The 14,550-nt window shown below is 59.0% G+C and overlaps 3 protein-coding genes across 10 annotated transcripts; all 3 read right to left on the bottom strand.

Annotated features, from left to right (window-relative positions):
• Nucleotides 1–104: 104 nt before the first annotated feature.
• On the bottom strand, nt 105–6,062 carry FBLIM1 (filamin binding LIM protein 1). Of its 4 annotated transcripts, XM_039697568.1 has the most exons (10): nt 5,942–6,062; nt 5,687–5,827; nt 5,385–5,512; nt 4,713–4,930; nt 4,226–4,359; nt 4,023–4,134; nt 3,766–3,935; nt 3,496–3,674; nt 3,283–3,400; nt 105–2,979 (listed from the first exon to the last, which is right to left on the bottom strand). In XM_039697568.1, exons 4-10 carry the CDS (start codon nt 4,891–4,893, stop codon nt 2,866–2,868), a joined length of 1,008 nt encoding a protein of 335 aa, XP_039553502.1. In that variant the 5' UTR covers nt 4,894–4,930; nt 5,385–5,512; nt 5,687–5,827; nt 5,942–6,062; the 3' UTR covers nt 105–2,865. The 4 variants fall into 4 exon arrangements, with proteins under 4 accessions (XP_039553502.1, XP_039553500.1, XP_039553501.1 ...); XM_039697566.1 differs by having other exon boundaries at nt 5,687–6,039; XM_039697567.1 differs by having other exon boundaries at nt 5,385–5,509; nt 5,687–6,039.
• Nucleotides 6,063–8,072: 2,010 nt separating this feature from the next.
• Nucleotides 8,073–12,016, bottom strand: TMEM82 (transmembrane protein 82). 4 transcript variants are annotated; one of them, XM_039697562.1, is made up of 6 exons: nt 11,875–12,016; nt 11,310–11,681; nt 10,943–11,117; nt 9,824–10,232; nt 8,573–8,760; nt 8,073–8,474 (listed from the first exon to the last, which is right to left on the bottom strand). In XM_039697562.1, the coding sequence occupies exons 1-6, from the start codon at nt 11,886–11,888 to the stop codon at nt 8,409–8,411; spliced, it is 1,224 nt and encodes a 407-aa protein (XP_039553496.1). In that variant the 5' UTR covers nt 11,889–12,016; the 3' UTR covers nt 8,073–8,408. The 4 variants fall into 4 exon arrangements, with proteins under 4 accessions (XP_039553496.1, XP_039553499.1, XP_039553497.1 ...); XM_039697565.1 differs by having other exon boundaries at nt 11,310–11,382; nt 11,875–11,942; XM_039697563.1 differs by lacking the exon at nt 11,875–12,016 and having other exon boundaries at nt 11,310–11,382; nt 11,453–11,593.
• SLC25A34 (solute carrier family 25 member 34) lies at nt 11,874–14,232 on the bottom strand. Of its 2 annotated transcripts, XM_039697571.1 has the most exons (5): nt 13,523–14,223; nt 12,926–12,991; nt 12,403–12,555; nt 12,179–12,313; nt 11,874–12,095 (listed from the first exon to the last, which is right to left on the bottom strand). In XM_039697571.1, exons 1-5 carry the CDS (start codon nt 13,976–13,978, stop codon nt 11,931–11,933), a joined length of 975 nt encoding a protein of 324 aa, XP_039553505.1. In that variant the 5' UTR covers nt 13,979–14,223; the 3' UTR covers nt 11,874–11,930. The 2 variants fall into 2 exon arrangements, with proteins under 2 accessions (XP_039553505.1, XP_039553506.1); XM_039697572.1 differs by lacking the exon at nt 12,926–12,991 and having other exon boundaries at nt 11,875–12,095; nt 13,523–14,232.
• Nucleotides 14,233–14,550: the final 318 nt, after the last annotated feature.

Genomic DNA, 14,550 nt, shown 5'->3' with positions numbered 1-14,550 from the left:
GCTCTTTCTATCTTATTTCAGAAAATCCATCGCCAGTACCCAACCTTGCTCCCAGCACCTTTTCGAGCCCCTTTATCATCCCAGTTTCCTTGCACCACACTACAAATCTTCCATTTCCAAATAAACCTGCAAAAAGGTTGGTACTTTTTTCCATGAAGCAACACTTTAACCACTGATTTAAAACCACTGTGCATGGCAGCTCCTTCTTCACTTTAAAACCTCTTTTTAAAAACCAGGCTGTCCTTTGAGTCATAAAAAGATAACCTTTAGGCTTTTTTTATGGGACACATGGTTGTATTCCTGGGAGCAAGTTGGCCTTGCAGCAGAGCGAGAGATCGGATGCCTTTGCTGGGAAAGCCCAAGGAAATTTTATCCGCGGGCCGCACCCAGCCTGAAGTGAGGAAATATTTGCATTTGCTGCTCTTTGGAAGGCAGCCAGGTCCTTCCCGCTCTCCTCTGCCTGCCAAGAGGGATTGCAAGAGCTGATTGCAGCAGCCAAGGGAAGGGCTGGAGCCATGCAGAGCGCTGCCATCCTCTCTGCCCTTTGCCACTGCCACAGGGACAAGAGGAGGGACTTGGAGTGGGGATTACACCTGGGTGGTCCAAGGTGGGCCCGGCCCCCCAAAATGTTATTGTTCAAGGCAGGATGTGTGATTGGTTTATTTCTGCAGACCTGGGTGCTTGCAGAAGTGCTCATGACGGGGTGAGGAGCCCAAGGACAGGCTGAGCCACTGCAGATGATCTGGGTTTGCTCGGCAGCGGGACAGGATCCAGCTCCTGCAGGAGCTCCTGCATGAGGCTCAGAATTCCTCGAGCTCCTCCCAAGGGAAAACACGGGGCTGTGCTTTTCAGGCAAAGCAATGCTCCCCACGCCTCAGCTCATAGTGCTTCTCCCTTTATCTGGGAAGAAAATGCCTTAAATCAGCCTTTTTGTCCTCTTACCTGTGTCCATGTATCCCTGTTCCTTGTCACCCTCCACTCCTGAAATACCACATCAAAACTGACCACACCACATCCCTTCACCATGCTGCCAAACTCTCCAGTGGTGCCTTTCCTTTCTCCTTGCTTTCCAGGACCTTCTCCAAGGCTGCCTGTAAATAAAAGCATTTCCCTGCCTGTCTGCAGCCAAAAATTCTGCAGTCCCAGTGCCAACAGCCCATCCTGGAAGGCTCCAAGGGGGAAATACCCAGCTCCTTCCCACCATTCCCCTGTGGAAGGGTAGTGCAACTTGCAATAACACATCCAAAACACTCAGCGTTGCACTTCCATCCTCCCCAAAAACCTTGAGTGGAAAAATATCCATATTACAAAAAACAAGCAGCCCTTTGCCCTCTGAGCCTTCTTTTTTTCTGCTCCTTTTGGCCACTGCCACATCCTTTTACTTTTTTAGCATTATTTTGATGCCAGATTTTCCTCACAGTGCAAGAAGCTTTGGAAAGTGAGAGCTGACTTGGAGCACAGGAATTCCTTGGCATGGAACAAGGAGTTCCCACCCAACTGGACCCAAAGCCACCAACTTACGTGACTGGGACAGACCACAACTTATTTATAAATACCTTTAAAGCAAGTTGTGACCTGATTGATGGCCCAGAGATGCTCATTAACAAACACTGAGTAATCAGGTTTGTAGACAGGGAAGAGTCACCAGGAAATAGCTATTGATGTGATTAATTAACCATCATTAACCCCTTCACTCATAAACACAGCACACGCTGGAGATGTTGTATGTGATCTAGGAGCTGCTAGTCTGGTGGTTGTTTTCTTTGTTTACAGCTCCCATTTTCCATCAGGAAAGCATTAAACATCATCTCACATGCTCTTGCTATTTTCTGCTATTGATTTGTGGTTTTTTAAACACTTTCAGTTAAAAAGAAAGTTAAAAAGTTTCTCCGCCTGGTTTGCAACGCCCTCGCAAAAAAAACCACTAAGCACTGGCAACATCGGTTGTGCAGATGTTGGGCACGCAGAGAAATGGTCTAATTTCTGCTGGTTTGAGGCCTGGACTGAGAGGAGATCAAAAAGCTTCCACAGGCAGAGCGCTATAATCTCGGATAATATGCAGAAAGCGGGCTGTCCGTCTTTCCCAGTCCCGTTTTAGTTGAAGCTTTGCTGCCTGATGGAGGAATCTGTGCTCCGGCTGCCCTCTGCCGGCTCCGGGATAGATAGTCAGCAAAAAACAAACCCAAACCACACCAAAACTCCTTTCATCAACTCCATGAAACATCGCCAGATCCCATATACACCCCAAAAAACAACACTCGGCTCTTCTCCGGGTGACAGCAGCATCTGCCACATTGCTACACTCTAAAATCAACTTTTATGGACCTGAGTTGTGGATCAACTCTCACCACGTCTAGAAAATCTAAAACCGGCTTTTTTCCCTTATTTTTAAACTTGAAGTTGATAGGTTTGGAATGCAGGGTGGATGAAAGGAATGAGAATTTTTAAACTCGGGGTTTTATTTTACTGAGATTAACTAAATCAGTGCCCGCTCTCCACAGAGAGAAACATTTCAGTGAAACCCCAAGGAAGCTCAAGAAGAAACACCACCCAAGAAAACCAAACTGGCCTTTGGAAAAAGGAGTTTAGAAAAAGAAATGAGGAATAAAACCTCCACTCCTCATTGCTGCTCTTTCAGGGCATTTTATATTCATTATGAGCACAGAGCTGTGCTGGGACATATCCACAATTTTTCACCCCCCAGCCCGCCAGGTCAGGGTCCTGGGGACATTTTGGTGATGAAAACCCAGTTCTGCAGTAATTTGGGGGTGCAGCAGGCACCCAGGGTCAGCCATGGGGCGCATCCCACTGTGGGCACCCCCTTTTTGTTGCCTGGCACTGGAAGGGTTGATGAGGTGCAGGGTCTCAGCAGGACGACTCGTTGCGCCAGTGGATGTGGCAGGACTTGCAGAGGAGGTGATTGTCCAGAGGGTAGCACCCGTTCTCTGTCAGCTCTGGCGACAGGGGCATCCTGCAGATCTGGGGGCAAGAGGGGAAAAGGAAGCCACCTTTTAGGGGTTTTACATCCTATTTTCCCTGCAAAACCCACCAGCACTCCGAAAAAGTGACAAACTACATCAAAAGCACGCAAAGCTGAAGTTCTCCAAACACATCATCATCTCACCACCTCCCAATTTATTTATTTTCCCCATCCCCATTATTTGTAAGATAAACTGGGGTCTAAAAACCAGCAGTGGGTGCTGCCATCCTTGTGTCCATGCTCAGCCAAGGCTCAGTGCCACCCCCTCGGCTCTGGGGGCCCCCCAGCCCCCAGGGCTGTACCTCGCAGCGGTAGCAGCTCTCATGGAAGCTGCGTCCCAGGCACTCGATCTTGTAGGTGTCCTCGTCCTCACGGGGGACAATGGGGCGCTCGCAGGCACTGCACACCGCAGCGTATTTCCTGATGGAAACCAACGGGGGCAGCGTGAGCCCCGCGGGGTGACGGGGATGAACCAAACCCAGCTCCCCGCGTGGGACACCCTTCCCGTGGCCAACCTGTAGTAGTCGGGCACGCAGTACACGTCACCCTGCTCGTCCACGGCGAAGCTCTCCGTGCCAATGGCCCGGCCGCAGGCAGCGCAGGAGAAGCAGCTGGGGTGGTAGCCCTTGCCCAGAGCACGGACAATGTGCTCTGTGATCAGCCCCTGGCACTTGGCACATTTCTCCAGCGTGGCCTGGAATTTAGGGAACGTGCGCCATGAGACACAGCCCGCGCCCCAAGGGATGTTCTGAGGGTGCCGGTTTTCCCCGAAGGAGGACGGGTACCTGGAAGCAGGTGTCACACGTGGGGCACCCGTCTCTCTGGAAGAAGCGCTGCCCAGCCAGGAGTCGGCGGCACGTGCGGCAGGTGAAGCAGGCAGGGTGGTACTGCTTCCGCATCGCCTCCACCGTCGGCTCCCGGGGCCCCAGCGCTTTGTGGCAGAAGGCACAGATGTCTGCAAGAAGAGGGAGAGCGGCTGGGAGCTGTGTGCCTCAGTTTCCCTAAGTGGGGATGAGCCCATGCACAGCTGGGTCACCCTTACCTCTGGAGCTGTCCCTCTCCGGGTCACCATTCACATCCTGCCACTGCCGCTTGCCTGCTTGCTCCTGGGAAAATGCGGGTGGCTTCAATTCAGCAGGGAAGGTGGAAGGGGCCTGGCAAATGGGGAAGGGCAAAGCCATGTTAGTTATACCCCACAGGTGGGGAAACTGAGGCACTGGGGGGACTGCACTCTGTTATCCTCACCTGGAGAGTGGAAGGTGCTGCAAGGTCCAGTTGCTGCAGTGCCAGACCCAGGGGCTCCACGGACAAGGGCTGGGGCACTTCAGAGAGGGGCAGGACTGGTGGGGATGCAGGTACAGGGGCCACCGGGTGGGTTTCTGCAGCAACAGACAGATGTGGGGGGTTCAGGGGATCAATAATGTCCAGTAACATCCCATCACAATAACGTCCTGTCACAATAACACCCCAACAGCTTTGCAGCAGCGCTCGCTGACCTGCCCCAAAAGCAAACGCCACTGAAGCAGGAGGGGACAAACAGCACCGATAAGCACCCAGCAATGGAGAGCAAACACAGCCCGTCCCCAGGAGCCGGATCCATGCCAGGATGTTTGCAGGGATTGGGGGAATATCCCCCTAAAAAATACCCCCACATCCCCTTCCTCACGCGCATCCTTTAGCAAAGCATCTCCACAGCCTCCACACCGCTCCAGCCCCCATGGACACCCCTCACCTCCGTTGGGCAATGTGGGGGGTGACAGCAGGATCTGGGGCTGTTGGGTGCCAGGGACCTCGGCACCACCTGGCTGCGGCTCCCGTTGGGTTTTCTCCTTGGTGGCCACGTCCCTCCGTGGTGGCACGAGGGTGATGAAGATGGATGAAGCAATTCTTTTCTCTGCTTTCCCTGGCAACATCGCTGAAGCCGTGGAAGGGCCAGATCAGGGGTTGATTCTGGGGAAAATAAAAAAGAAAGAGAGTAAAACTTTCAGGCACACTAGCAGCTCCTTCAGCCGTGCTGCCCTTCAGCATCAACCTGCCTCCCTCCTCCTGGAAAGGGAGAAGGAACGAGCGTCCTGTCCCACGTCACAGCAATAAATGGTCTCATGCCTGGGAGGACACAGGGTACAGAGTCCTGGCGAGGCAGCAGCTGATAGCTCCCATTTGCACACCTCTGTGGCCAAATCCCACCTTCTCATAAGCATTTGCATCCCCTGTATTTCCTCTTATTGCTCCCACCCACCTGGGATTAAACTCCCTATGGGCAGCAGGAAGTACGTACCTTTCCTTTGAAAAAACAGCTATAGGATTTTGCTTTTGCAACCCCTTTTTTGAAATCTTTCTACATCCCCACTCCCTCCTTCCTTACCCCCAATTCCCTGCTAATCACTTCCAGCTCTGCACATACCCCCTTTTATTTTCCAGGTGGGAAAAGTGAGGTGTGGTGCTGTGAATCACCACGTCCCCAACACTGACACGTCCTCCGAGCAGCACCCGGCAGCACAGGCAGGATGCACCCGACCCCTAGAAACCCTGCTCAGGAAGGAAAAGGGCTGTTTATCCAACTTCCCAAGGGGAAAAGCAGCTGGGGCGAAGCTTCCCCTTCCCAAATGGAATAAACTGGGGGGGAGAACTCTGAGGCTTTAGTCAGGGTGCTGTGTTGGTGAGGCAGAATTCATCCCTGAGGTGAATCAGCAGCTTGAAAAATACCTGTGTGATGAGTTCCTGGTCTCATGCAGCTCTGCTCCCCCAAAATCCCACTCACAGGGGTCAGCACATTCTTTGAGGGGCAGACAGACTCCCCGAGGTGGGCGAAAAGCTTCGAGATATTCCTGCCGATGACTTCAGCCTCTGACTCAAGCAGGGAAGGGATTAAAGAGGAAAAAGAACCCGGAGCACTTCGCTCCCTCTTTCCCTCCCTCCCCGCCGGCTACCGGCGCTACCGGCCTTCGCCCAGCTCCTCACCCGCCGCAGCCGCCGCTTTCCTCCTGCCCAGCAGAGCTGCGGAAAACTGGGGGAAAAAGAAAAGATCGTAAAAAAAAAAGAAGAAAGAAAAGAAAAAAGCAACCTAAAAAAATAAAAAAAAAAAAAGAACCCGGAGCACTTCGCTCCCTCTTTCCCTCCCTCCCCGCCGGCTACCGGCGCTACCGGCCTTCGCCCGGCTCCTCACCCGCCGCAGCCGCCGCTTTCCTCCTGCCCAGCAGAGCTGCGGAAAACTGGGGGAAAAAGAAAAGATCGTAAAAAAAAAAGAAGAAAGAAAAGAAAAAAGCAGCCTAAAAAAAGAAAAAAAATTCTCCGGGGTTAATGGGAACCATGTGCTCATCGCATTCCTCTTTGTGCCGGGGCTGACGGGATCCCGGCAGCCCCGGGGCGGCACCCCCGAGATCCCCCCGGCCCGGGGCCATCGGGGGGTGCATTAATGGGGGTCCCCCCTCCCCATGCAGCTCCATCCTAGTTTGGGGTGGCCAAAGCCACACTGGAAAGGAACCCCCCTGGTTTCCCTGAAATCTCCTGGGAATGGAAGCTCAGGTGGGATTTGAGGGGATAGGGCCACTTATGGGGCATCCCCACAACCCCCAAAACTGGGATGGGACACAGCCCTCTAGAGCTGCACCTCAACTCTGTCCCCTGCCCCAGGGACCTCTCAGAGGGTGCTCCGAGGACGCCCAAGGAAAAAGGGATGGGATGGGGGTACACAACTCTTGGTGTCCTATCTTCCCCCACCCCGAGTGGTCCCGCTGTCCTCTTGTCCCTCACCTGGGGGGTGGCCTTGCAGCCCCCGGCATCCCCTGTGTCCCGCCCTGCAGCCCCCCACCTCCCTGTCCCCTACCTGGCAGTGCCCCGTCCCCTATGGAGCAGTGGCCCCACCGTGTCCCCCTGCCTGGGGACCCCCATTCCCTCCCAGGGAGAGTCCCCGGTCCCCTCCTTGGGGGTGGCTCTTGGTCCCCTTGTCTCATCCCGGGGTGACTGCGGTCCTTATCCCATCACGTGGGGGGTCCCGTGTCCCATATTGGGGTGTCCCCTGTCCCCTCCTGGGGGGATGTCCCAGTCCCACACCTGGGGTGGTCCCTACCTGAGGGTGGCCCGTGTTCCCTACCTGGGGCGATCGTACCTTGCGGGCGAGGTTCTTTGCCGGGGAGGAGGGGTGTCGCCTGCCCGGAGGTGGCCCTGCAGCCCCACGGGGGGTGACCCTGTCCCCGTCCCTGTCCCCTACCTGGGGAGCCGGTGCGGGTCCCTCCGTGCGCTCCGCGGGCGCGGCGGGGGCAGCGGGAAGGCAGAGCCGCCCGGCATCACCGCCCCTTCCTCCCTCCTCCTCCTCCTCTTCCACCTCTCTTCCTCCTCCCCCCTGCCTGCCCCACAGCCCCGGGCGGAGGAAGAGGGGGGCACGTGTCCTTAGGGTGCCCCATTCACCCCCGGCTGCCCCGCGCTCCCCAAAGTGCTCCATGGGTGCCCCCTCTACCCAGGGTGACCCATGGCCCCGTGAGTGCCCTTTATGCTCTGGGATTGCCCCCTCCCAGGTTTTCCCATGGACCCCCACACACCCTCAGGGCACCCAACCCCAAGGGGTGCCCCGTGAGCCCCCCATACACCCCGGGGTGCCTGTGTACCCCAATACAGCTGTACCCAATATAGCTCCATATACCCCAGGATAACCTCTATCCTCCAATCAGCCCCAGTTACCCCCACACAGCTCCATCCCCAAAATGCTCCATGTTTCTTCTGTGCCCCCACCAGGACACCCATGTGCCCCTCTAGAGCCCCAGCATGCCCCATAAATCCCTACATAAATCCCCCCCAGACCCCCTCCTGCTCCCTCTACCCCTGCACTGGGGGTCCATGCCCAGGCAGCCAGAACCCCCCTCCCCACACTGCACCCCACCTTCACAGGGCCTGGTGTCCCCTACCACAGCACAGCGGGCTGCAGGTGGGGGAAACTGAGGCACAGGGCCACCTCCCAGCCAGAGGGTCACCCCACTCTGTGCCTCAGTTTCCCTTCCCAAGGAGGAACTCTACCCATTTCCCTCAAAAAGCTGCACAGCCAATATCCCAAGTGCCTTCTCAGCACAATGGGACCCCAGCTTGCTCTGCCCATAGATTTTGCTGATAAAAAGCCTTTATTTTCCGAGATTTATAACCCCCTGGAGGCCCCTGACAGTGTGGCCCAGCTGCCAGCAACGATGGGACATCCATCAGCATCCCACAGTCCCACTGGGACCAGAGAACAAACCCCAGCAGTGCTGCAACCTCACGGGGTCCCCCCAAAACCAGAGGCAACGCGAGCCCTCCCCGACCTCCTCCATCCCACAGGATGGGGTTGGACGCCTTCCAGGAGCCCTTTTTCCATGGTCCCCATGGGGGATGTGTGCTGGGGGACTCTGGGGTGCCCAGCGAGGCCACCCTGAGTTTCTGCTGTCGGGTTCCACCCCGCGGCTCATCGGGACGTCTCCCCCGATCCGGATCCCGACACAGTGGCCGCGCCGGGCTGCTGGGCAGAATCCTGTGCGGGATGGAAGAGAGGAGCCCAAAAGCTTCTCACCACAGCCCCGGGGCTGCCGCCAGCCCCGACCCCCGTGGCACGGGGTGTCCCCCTCTCACCTGCCTGCAGCAGGACTCCAGCAGCACCCCGGAGCGCAGCAGGCACCAGAGCTCCCCCAGCAGCGACACGAAGACGTGCAGGATGTCCGTCCATCGGCCCACGGTGAGGAGGAGGATGAAGAGGCCGCCCATCCGCACCACGATGGTCCGGAACGCCGGCCCCCTGCCCGTGCTGTGCCGGGACTCCTCTGCGAGGACACGGCATTGCAGAGCCACCGCGGGGACACCAAGCATGGGGGGGCTTCACGTACAGCCCGTGTAGCCCCTATACACCCCCAGTACATCCCATGTACCCCCTGTACAGTCCCAGGGTGCCCCAGGTACCCCCAGGACGTCCTATGTACTCTCTGTACACCCCAGTACCCTCTGTGTACACCCAGGATATATACACACATCCCCTACAGACACCCAGGACACCCCACATACTCCTGTACACCCTCAGAATGTACCATATATACTCCCCACAGACCCCCAGAATGTACCATATACTTCCCACAGACCCCCAGGACCCCCCACATACCCCTGTACACCTCCAGAATGTACCATATACTCCCTACAGACCCCCAGGACACCCCACATACCCCTGACACCCCCAGAATGTACCATATACTCCCCACAGACCCCCAGAATGTACCATATATCCCCTACAGACCTCCAGAACACTACACATACCCCTCTACACCCCCAGAATGTACCATATACTTCCCACAGACCCCCAGGACCCCCCACATACCCCTGTACACCTCCAGAATGTACCATATACTCCCTACAGACCCCCAGGACACCCCACATACCCCGTACACCCCCAGAATGTACCATATACTCCCCACAGACCCCCAGAATGTACCATATATCCCCTACAGACCTCCAGAACACTACACATACCCCTCTACACCCCCAGAATGTACCATATATACCATCCATACAGCCTCAGGACCCCCTGCATATCCCAAATACTCTGCATACACCCCCAGGACCCCCCACATCTGCCTCTATACACCCCCAGAATGTACCACATACTGTCTACAGCCCCCCAGGACCCTCCACACAGCCCTGTACACCCCCAGCCTGTACTATACATATCACCTCTACAGCCTGAGGACCCCCTGCACATCCCATATACCCTGCATACACCCCCAGGACCCCCCCATCTGCCCCTATACAGCCTCAGGTGGCCCCCAGTGCCCCACACACCCCGAGTACATCCCAGACGCCCCTCAGAGCCCCCCGTGCCGGGCCAGCGCCACCCACCCTGCATGTAGACCACCAGCAGGGTGTAGCAGATGCCCAGCGGGGTCCAGAAGCGCACGGCCTCGCCCGTGGAGAGGAAGTCGCGGTTGATGAGCTGCACGGCGGCCAGGTCGGCCACGGCGAAGGCGAGGCCCAGGGCGCTGCGCAGCAGGCGCGGGATGCCGTGCCCCGCGGCCAGCAGCAGGATGCAGACGCCGCAGTAGCGCTGCCGGCTGTGCAGCTCGTACAGGGCACAGACGTGCCGGGCCAGGCGCCGGGCGTGCAGCGCCAGCAGCCCCGCCAGCCCCGCCGCCAGCGCCAGGTTGCAGCTGCGGTGCGGAGCCCCCTCCAGCAGGAAGGTGAGGCCGCAGGACATCCCGCAGCCCAGCGAGTACTGGCACAGCAGGTAGAGCTGGCTGCTGTGCGCGCCCTGCAAAGCAGCGGGGGGGGCATGGAATCATGGAATCGGCGAGGCTGGAAAAGGCCTCCAAGATAACGAGCCCAACTGTTCCCCTAGCACTGCTGAGTTCACCTCTAATCATGTCCCCAAGTGCCTCATGCAAACACTTGTTGAATCCTTCCTGGGACCATGACTCCAGCACTGCCCTTGGTAGCCTGTGCCAGTGCCCGAGCACCCTTCCCACAAAGGATTTTTCCCAATATCCAATCTAAACCCTTCCTGGCCCAGCCTGAGGCCGTTCCCTCTCCTCCTGTCCCTGTTCCCTGGAGCACAGCCTGACACCCCCGGGCTGTCCCCTCCTGGCAGGAGCTGTGCAGAGCCAGAAGGGCTCCCCTCAGCCTCCTTTTCTCCAGGCTGAGCCCCTTTCCAGCTGCCTCAGCCCCTCCTGGTGCTCCAGCCCCTTTCCCACCACTGTTTCCATCTCTGGACACACTCCAGCCACAGAGGTCCCAGAACTGTCCCAAAAATTGAGGTGTCCCAGCAGTGCCAGCACAGGGGACAGGCACTGCCCTGTGCCCACTTAGCCTCTTGCCCACCTGGGGACACCTGGCTGAGGTGCAGGGGGACCCATGGCCCCCTCCACCCACAGCTCCTCCACTGGGTGCTGAGCAAACCCCCAGTTTCCCAGCTCCATCCGCACCATTCCCCACGGTGCCTCAGTTTCCCCCATGCTGTCTCACCTTGCCAAGGGAGAGGGTGGTGGAGACGGCGCGCAGGGAGAACTCCAGCACCACCAGCGCGGCCACGCGGGAGCCCACCAGGGCCAGGACGGCGGTCAGCACCAGCACGTGCAGCGGCTCCAGCAGCGGCCGCCGCGCCGCCATCGCCTCCTTCTCCGCCTGCCTCTCGGGGTTGCTGGGGACAGCAGGGGGGATGTCACCCAAAACGGGGTGACAAGCCTTAGTGACATCCCCCTCTGTGCTGTACAGCCGAGGCTGCAGCCCCTGCCCCGTGCACCTCGGTGCCAAGAGCCACGGCCCAACAGCAGATCCCAAAATCCCCAAAAACAGCCTTCCCCCCCAGAGGGGACAAAGGGCTGGCGCTTACTTCGCACACTGGATGTAGAGATAAACCTTCAGGAGGCTGCAGAGCACCGAGACGGCGCAGGCACCCACCAGCCCTGTGGGGAAAGGCAGCAGTGGGTCACTGGCATCCCCTGGGCTGTCCCCACACCACCCTCGGGATCTCACCTTGCAGCAGCGCATCCAGCAGTGCCCAGCCCCACGCCAGCCCGGGCAACTCCGGGAGCCAGGACCCCAGGGAAAACATTTCGATAGAGAGGAGCCACAGTGTAGCCAGGCCCCGGCTCCAAGGTCCGCGGGGCGGAGGCGGGGAGTGGCCCCCCCGGCTAGTAAATCATTATTGGGGCAAGCCGGGGCAGCTGGAGCCCCGGCCAGGCAAGATGAACTCCAGCTGCCCCTTGGAGGTGAAAATTAGGAGAAGAGGGATGTGACGCACATGGAGGGGCTCAGGCACCACCAGAACCTTTAACCTCCCCCCACGCCGGCATTGCCATTCTCCTCTCCACCCTGAGGCATCGCAGCATTTCAGGTCCTGCCCCGCCATCTGCACCACCCCAAAGACCCCAAGACAACACAAAAAATAGAAAAACCTCTTTATTAACATCGGTGGTGGTGGCAGGAGTCTGTCCTGCAGCCCTGGGGGCTGCTAGTGCTGAACCATGTTCCTGAGCTTGTCCCAGAAGAAGAGGCTGAGGACGGTGTGGGGGCCGAGGCGGAGGTAGACGGCGCCGATGCCCTTGTACAAGCCCAGCAGCCCCTCTTTGCTGGAGATTTGCAGGATACAATCCAAAAAACCTCGGTAGAGCTTGCCCTGGGGAGAGAGGAGCCAGCCCTGCACCCCTGCCGGATGGGAAAAGCCGCGCGTCCCCTGAGCCGTATCCGGAACGACCTTACCGTGCCGTCGGCGTCCACCGGCTGGTTGTAGAGACGCGTGCTGATCACGTCAAAAGGTGTCATTGTCACAGCCACAGCCACACCACTCACCATGCCCCCCGCCAGCACGGCCGCCCAGCTGCCCTTCCTGAACCACTGCGGGAAGCGCCGGCATCAGCTCTTCCCAACAATGCCGGGGAGCACGGGGGCCGGAGGCGGCCGGGTCCGGCACGCGTCCCGCTCACCTGGCGCTTGCAGACCCAGTCCTTGGCGGAGGCGAAGGTGGCGAGCTGCACGGCCGAGCCCACGGCCACGCGGGGCACGGCGCCCGTCACCCCCCGCCACAGCCCCGGCACCCCGTGCTGCTGGTAGATGCTCTTGAAAGCGGCGGAGATGCTCTGGGGAAGAGAGGAAATTGGGGAAAAATGGGAAAAATAGGAACGGTGCATCCCATCTGGCCAAAACTTCCCACCCTGGCAAAATATCTCATCCCTGCTGGACTTTGGTGACATGAAGCCACTATGGGCTTTGGAGAGATCCCGGGGGTCTGGATTCTCTGGATTCGGTATTGCAATCCCACGTGCCTGTCACACCCCCTCTGTTCTCGCACTGTTATTTTTAGCATCATTACGGGGCCAAGCAGGCAAACAACAGCTTTAAATTCCTGCTGACCAAAATAGCATGGTCCCCGCTGGGGCCCGGAGCGTGCACAGACAAGGTGCCACCAAACCCTCTGTGTCCCCCCAGCCCAACCTTGTCCCTGCTCACCTCATGGTTGTGCTGGTGGCCCACGGCCATGGCTGACAGTGTCTGGGCTTGGAGGTGGGTCTTGACCTTGGGGGGACAATGCCAGGTGACAAAACCCTCCAATGCCCCGCTGGGACCAGCAAGGGTCCCCCCATCTTCTCGGCAGATTTTGAGGGGAAGTTTCAGCCCCTCCGACAGACGTGGGGGACACAGCTGAGTGGCCAAGTGGTAACTCCAGACTTTGAATCCCGTTCCTTTTACCCCTCTCTCCCCGGGCAAAGAGACCCTGCAAACACTCACTGCTGAAGCTCTGCAACCCCAAAAAAACGGGGAAACCCTCTAAAATGGGAAGGGGGGCAAACCCCCGCAATTTCTTTTGGGGTAGTGTCCTTATGGGGGAGTTCTCTGTTGGTTTCCTGAGGGGGGGTTGGGGGAGAAAGCAGGGGGAGAGCATGCACAGCACAGCCCCACTTTTGTTTTGGGGAGGGGGGGGCAGGGGAAGAGAGAATGCACCAAGCCAGTGTTTATAGGATGCAGCCAAGATGCCGAACCTTTTGGGGGGGTCCCCAAAACACCCCCCTCCACACCCCACGGCCTTTGGAGCGGAGCAGCACTCACCAGGTACGCGGGGCTGCCCACGATGGCTCCCACCGCCCCGGCCACGGCCCCGGCGGCCACGGTCCCGCCGGGATACCCGGTCCAGCCGGCGTCCTCGGCGTGGGAATAGCAGTAGAAGCGGACGCCGTTCATGAGCCCCTGGTAGAGCAGCCCGGCCGCCAGTCCCTTCTGCAGCCCCCGCAGCCCGTCCGCCCGGCACACGGCCACGGCCGCCCGCAGCACCCCGCGGTAGGGCCGCGGGTACGTGCCCGGGGGCTGCAGCTCGCCCTGCAGCTGCAGCCGCGTCTTCACCACCTCCAGCGGGTTGGTGAGGAAGCAGGCCAAGCACCCGGCCGTGGCCCCCAGCACCAGGTCGGTGGCCGGGGGCACCCCCCCGGCCGGGGGGCTGTTTTGGGGGGGGTACTGGAATTCCTGCAGCGAGTCGGGAGGGCGGGGGGCGAGGGTCCCCGCCGCCATCCGGCACCTGCCCGCGGGGGTGGCCCCAGGCTCCACCTCCCCGAACAACCGCAGGGAAAAAAAAATAAATCCGGGGGGAGCGAGAGCGAGCGAGCGCCGCCTCCTGCAAACCAACCCCCCCCAATTCCAGCCCCCAATTTGGGGAAGGGATGTGGGGCAAAGGTCGGGGCTGGGGGTGCGGGCCGGGCCCCCCCGACACCGGCGCGCCCCCGGCAGCCGCGGCCAGCCGGGCCCGGTCTCACGTGATGGTGCTGCCCCGGCGCAAACAGGGAAAAGCAGGCAAAAAAAGGGCGGGTAGCACGGAACAGAAACGGAGGGAGAGGAATTTTGGGGAGCGCACGCAGTCACCCCCCCGCCCCAGCCAGCATGGGGAGGAGGATGAGGACGGGAAAACTCGCTGCGCTTGTGGCCGCGATGCGGGGGGACTTGCAGAGGGTCTCGCCCGCCTGTCCCGGTGCTTTGAAATTGGAGCTTCCCGCGGAATAATGCTGCAGGGGGTGGGGATGTCGGTGTCCAGCCCTCCTAGGTCGATTCCTAATTTTAGGGCTGCACAGGGACCCCCATGGCCGAGG

This window comes from Passer montanus, unplaced genomic scaffold (assembly GCF_014805655.1).
Source record: "Passer montanus isolate IOZ18808 unplaced genomic scaffold, ASM1480565v1 scaffold118, whole genome shotgun sequence".
Classification (NCBI taxonomy): Eukaryota; Metazoa; Chordata; class Aves; order Passeriformes; family Passeridae; genus Passer; species Passer montanus.
The sequence above is the reverse complement of the archived record's forward strand: the minus strand, read 5'-3'. Positions and strand labels throughout refer to the sequence as shown.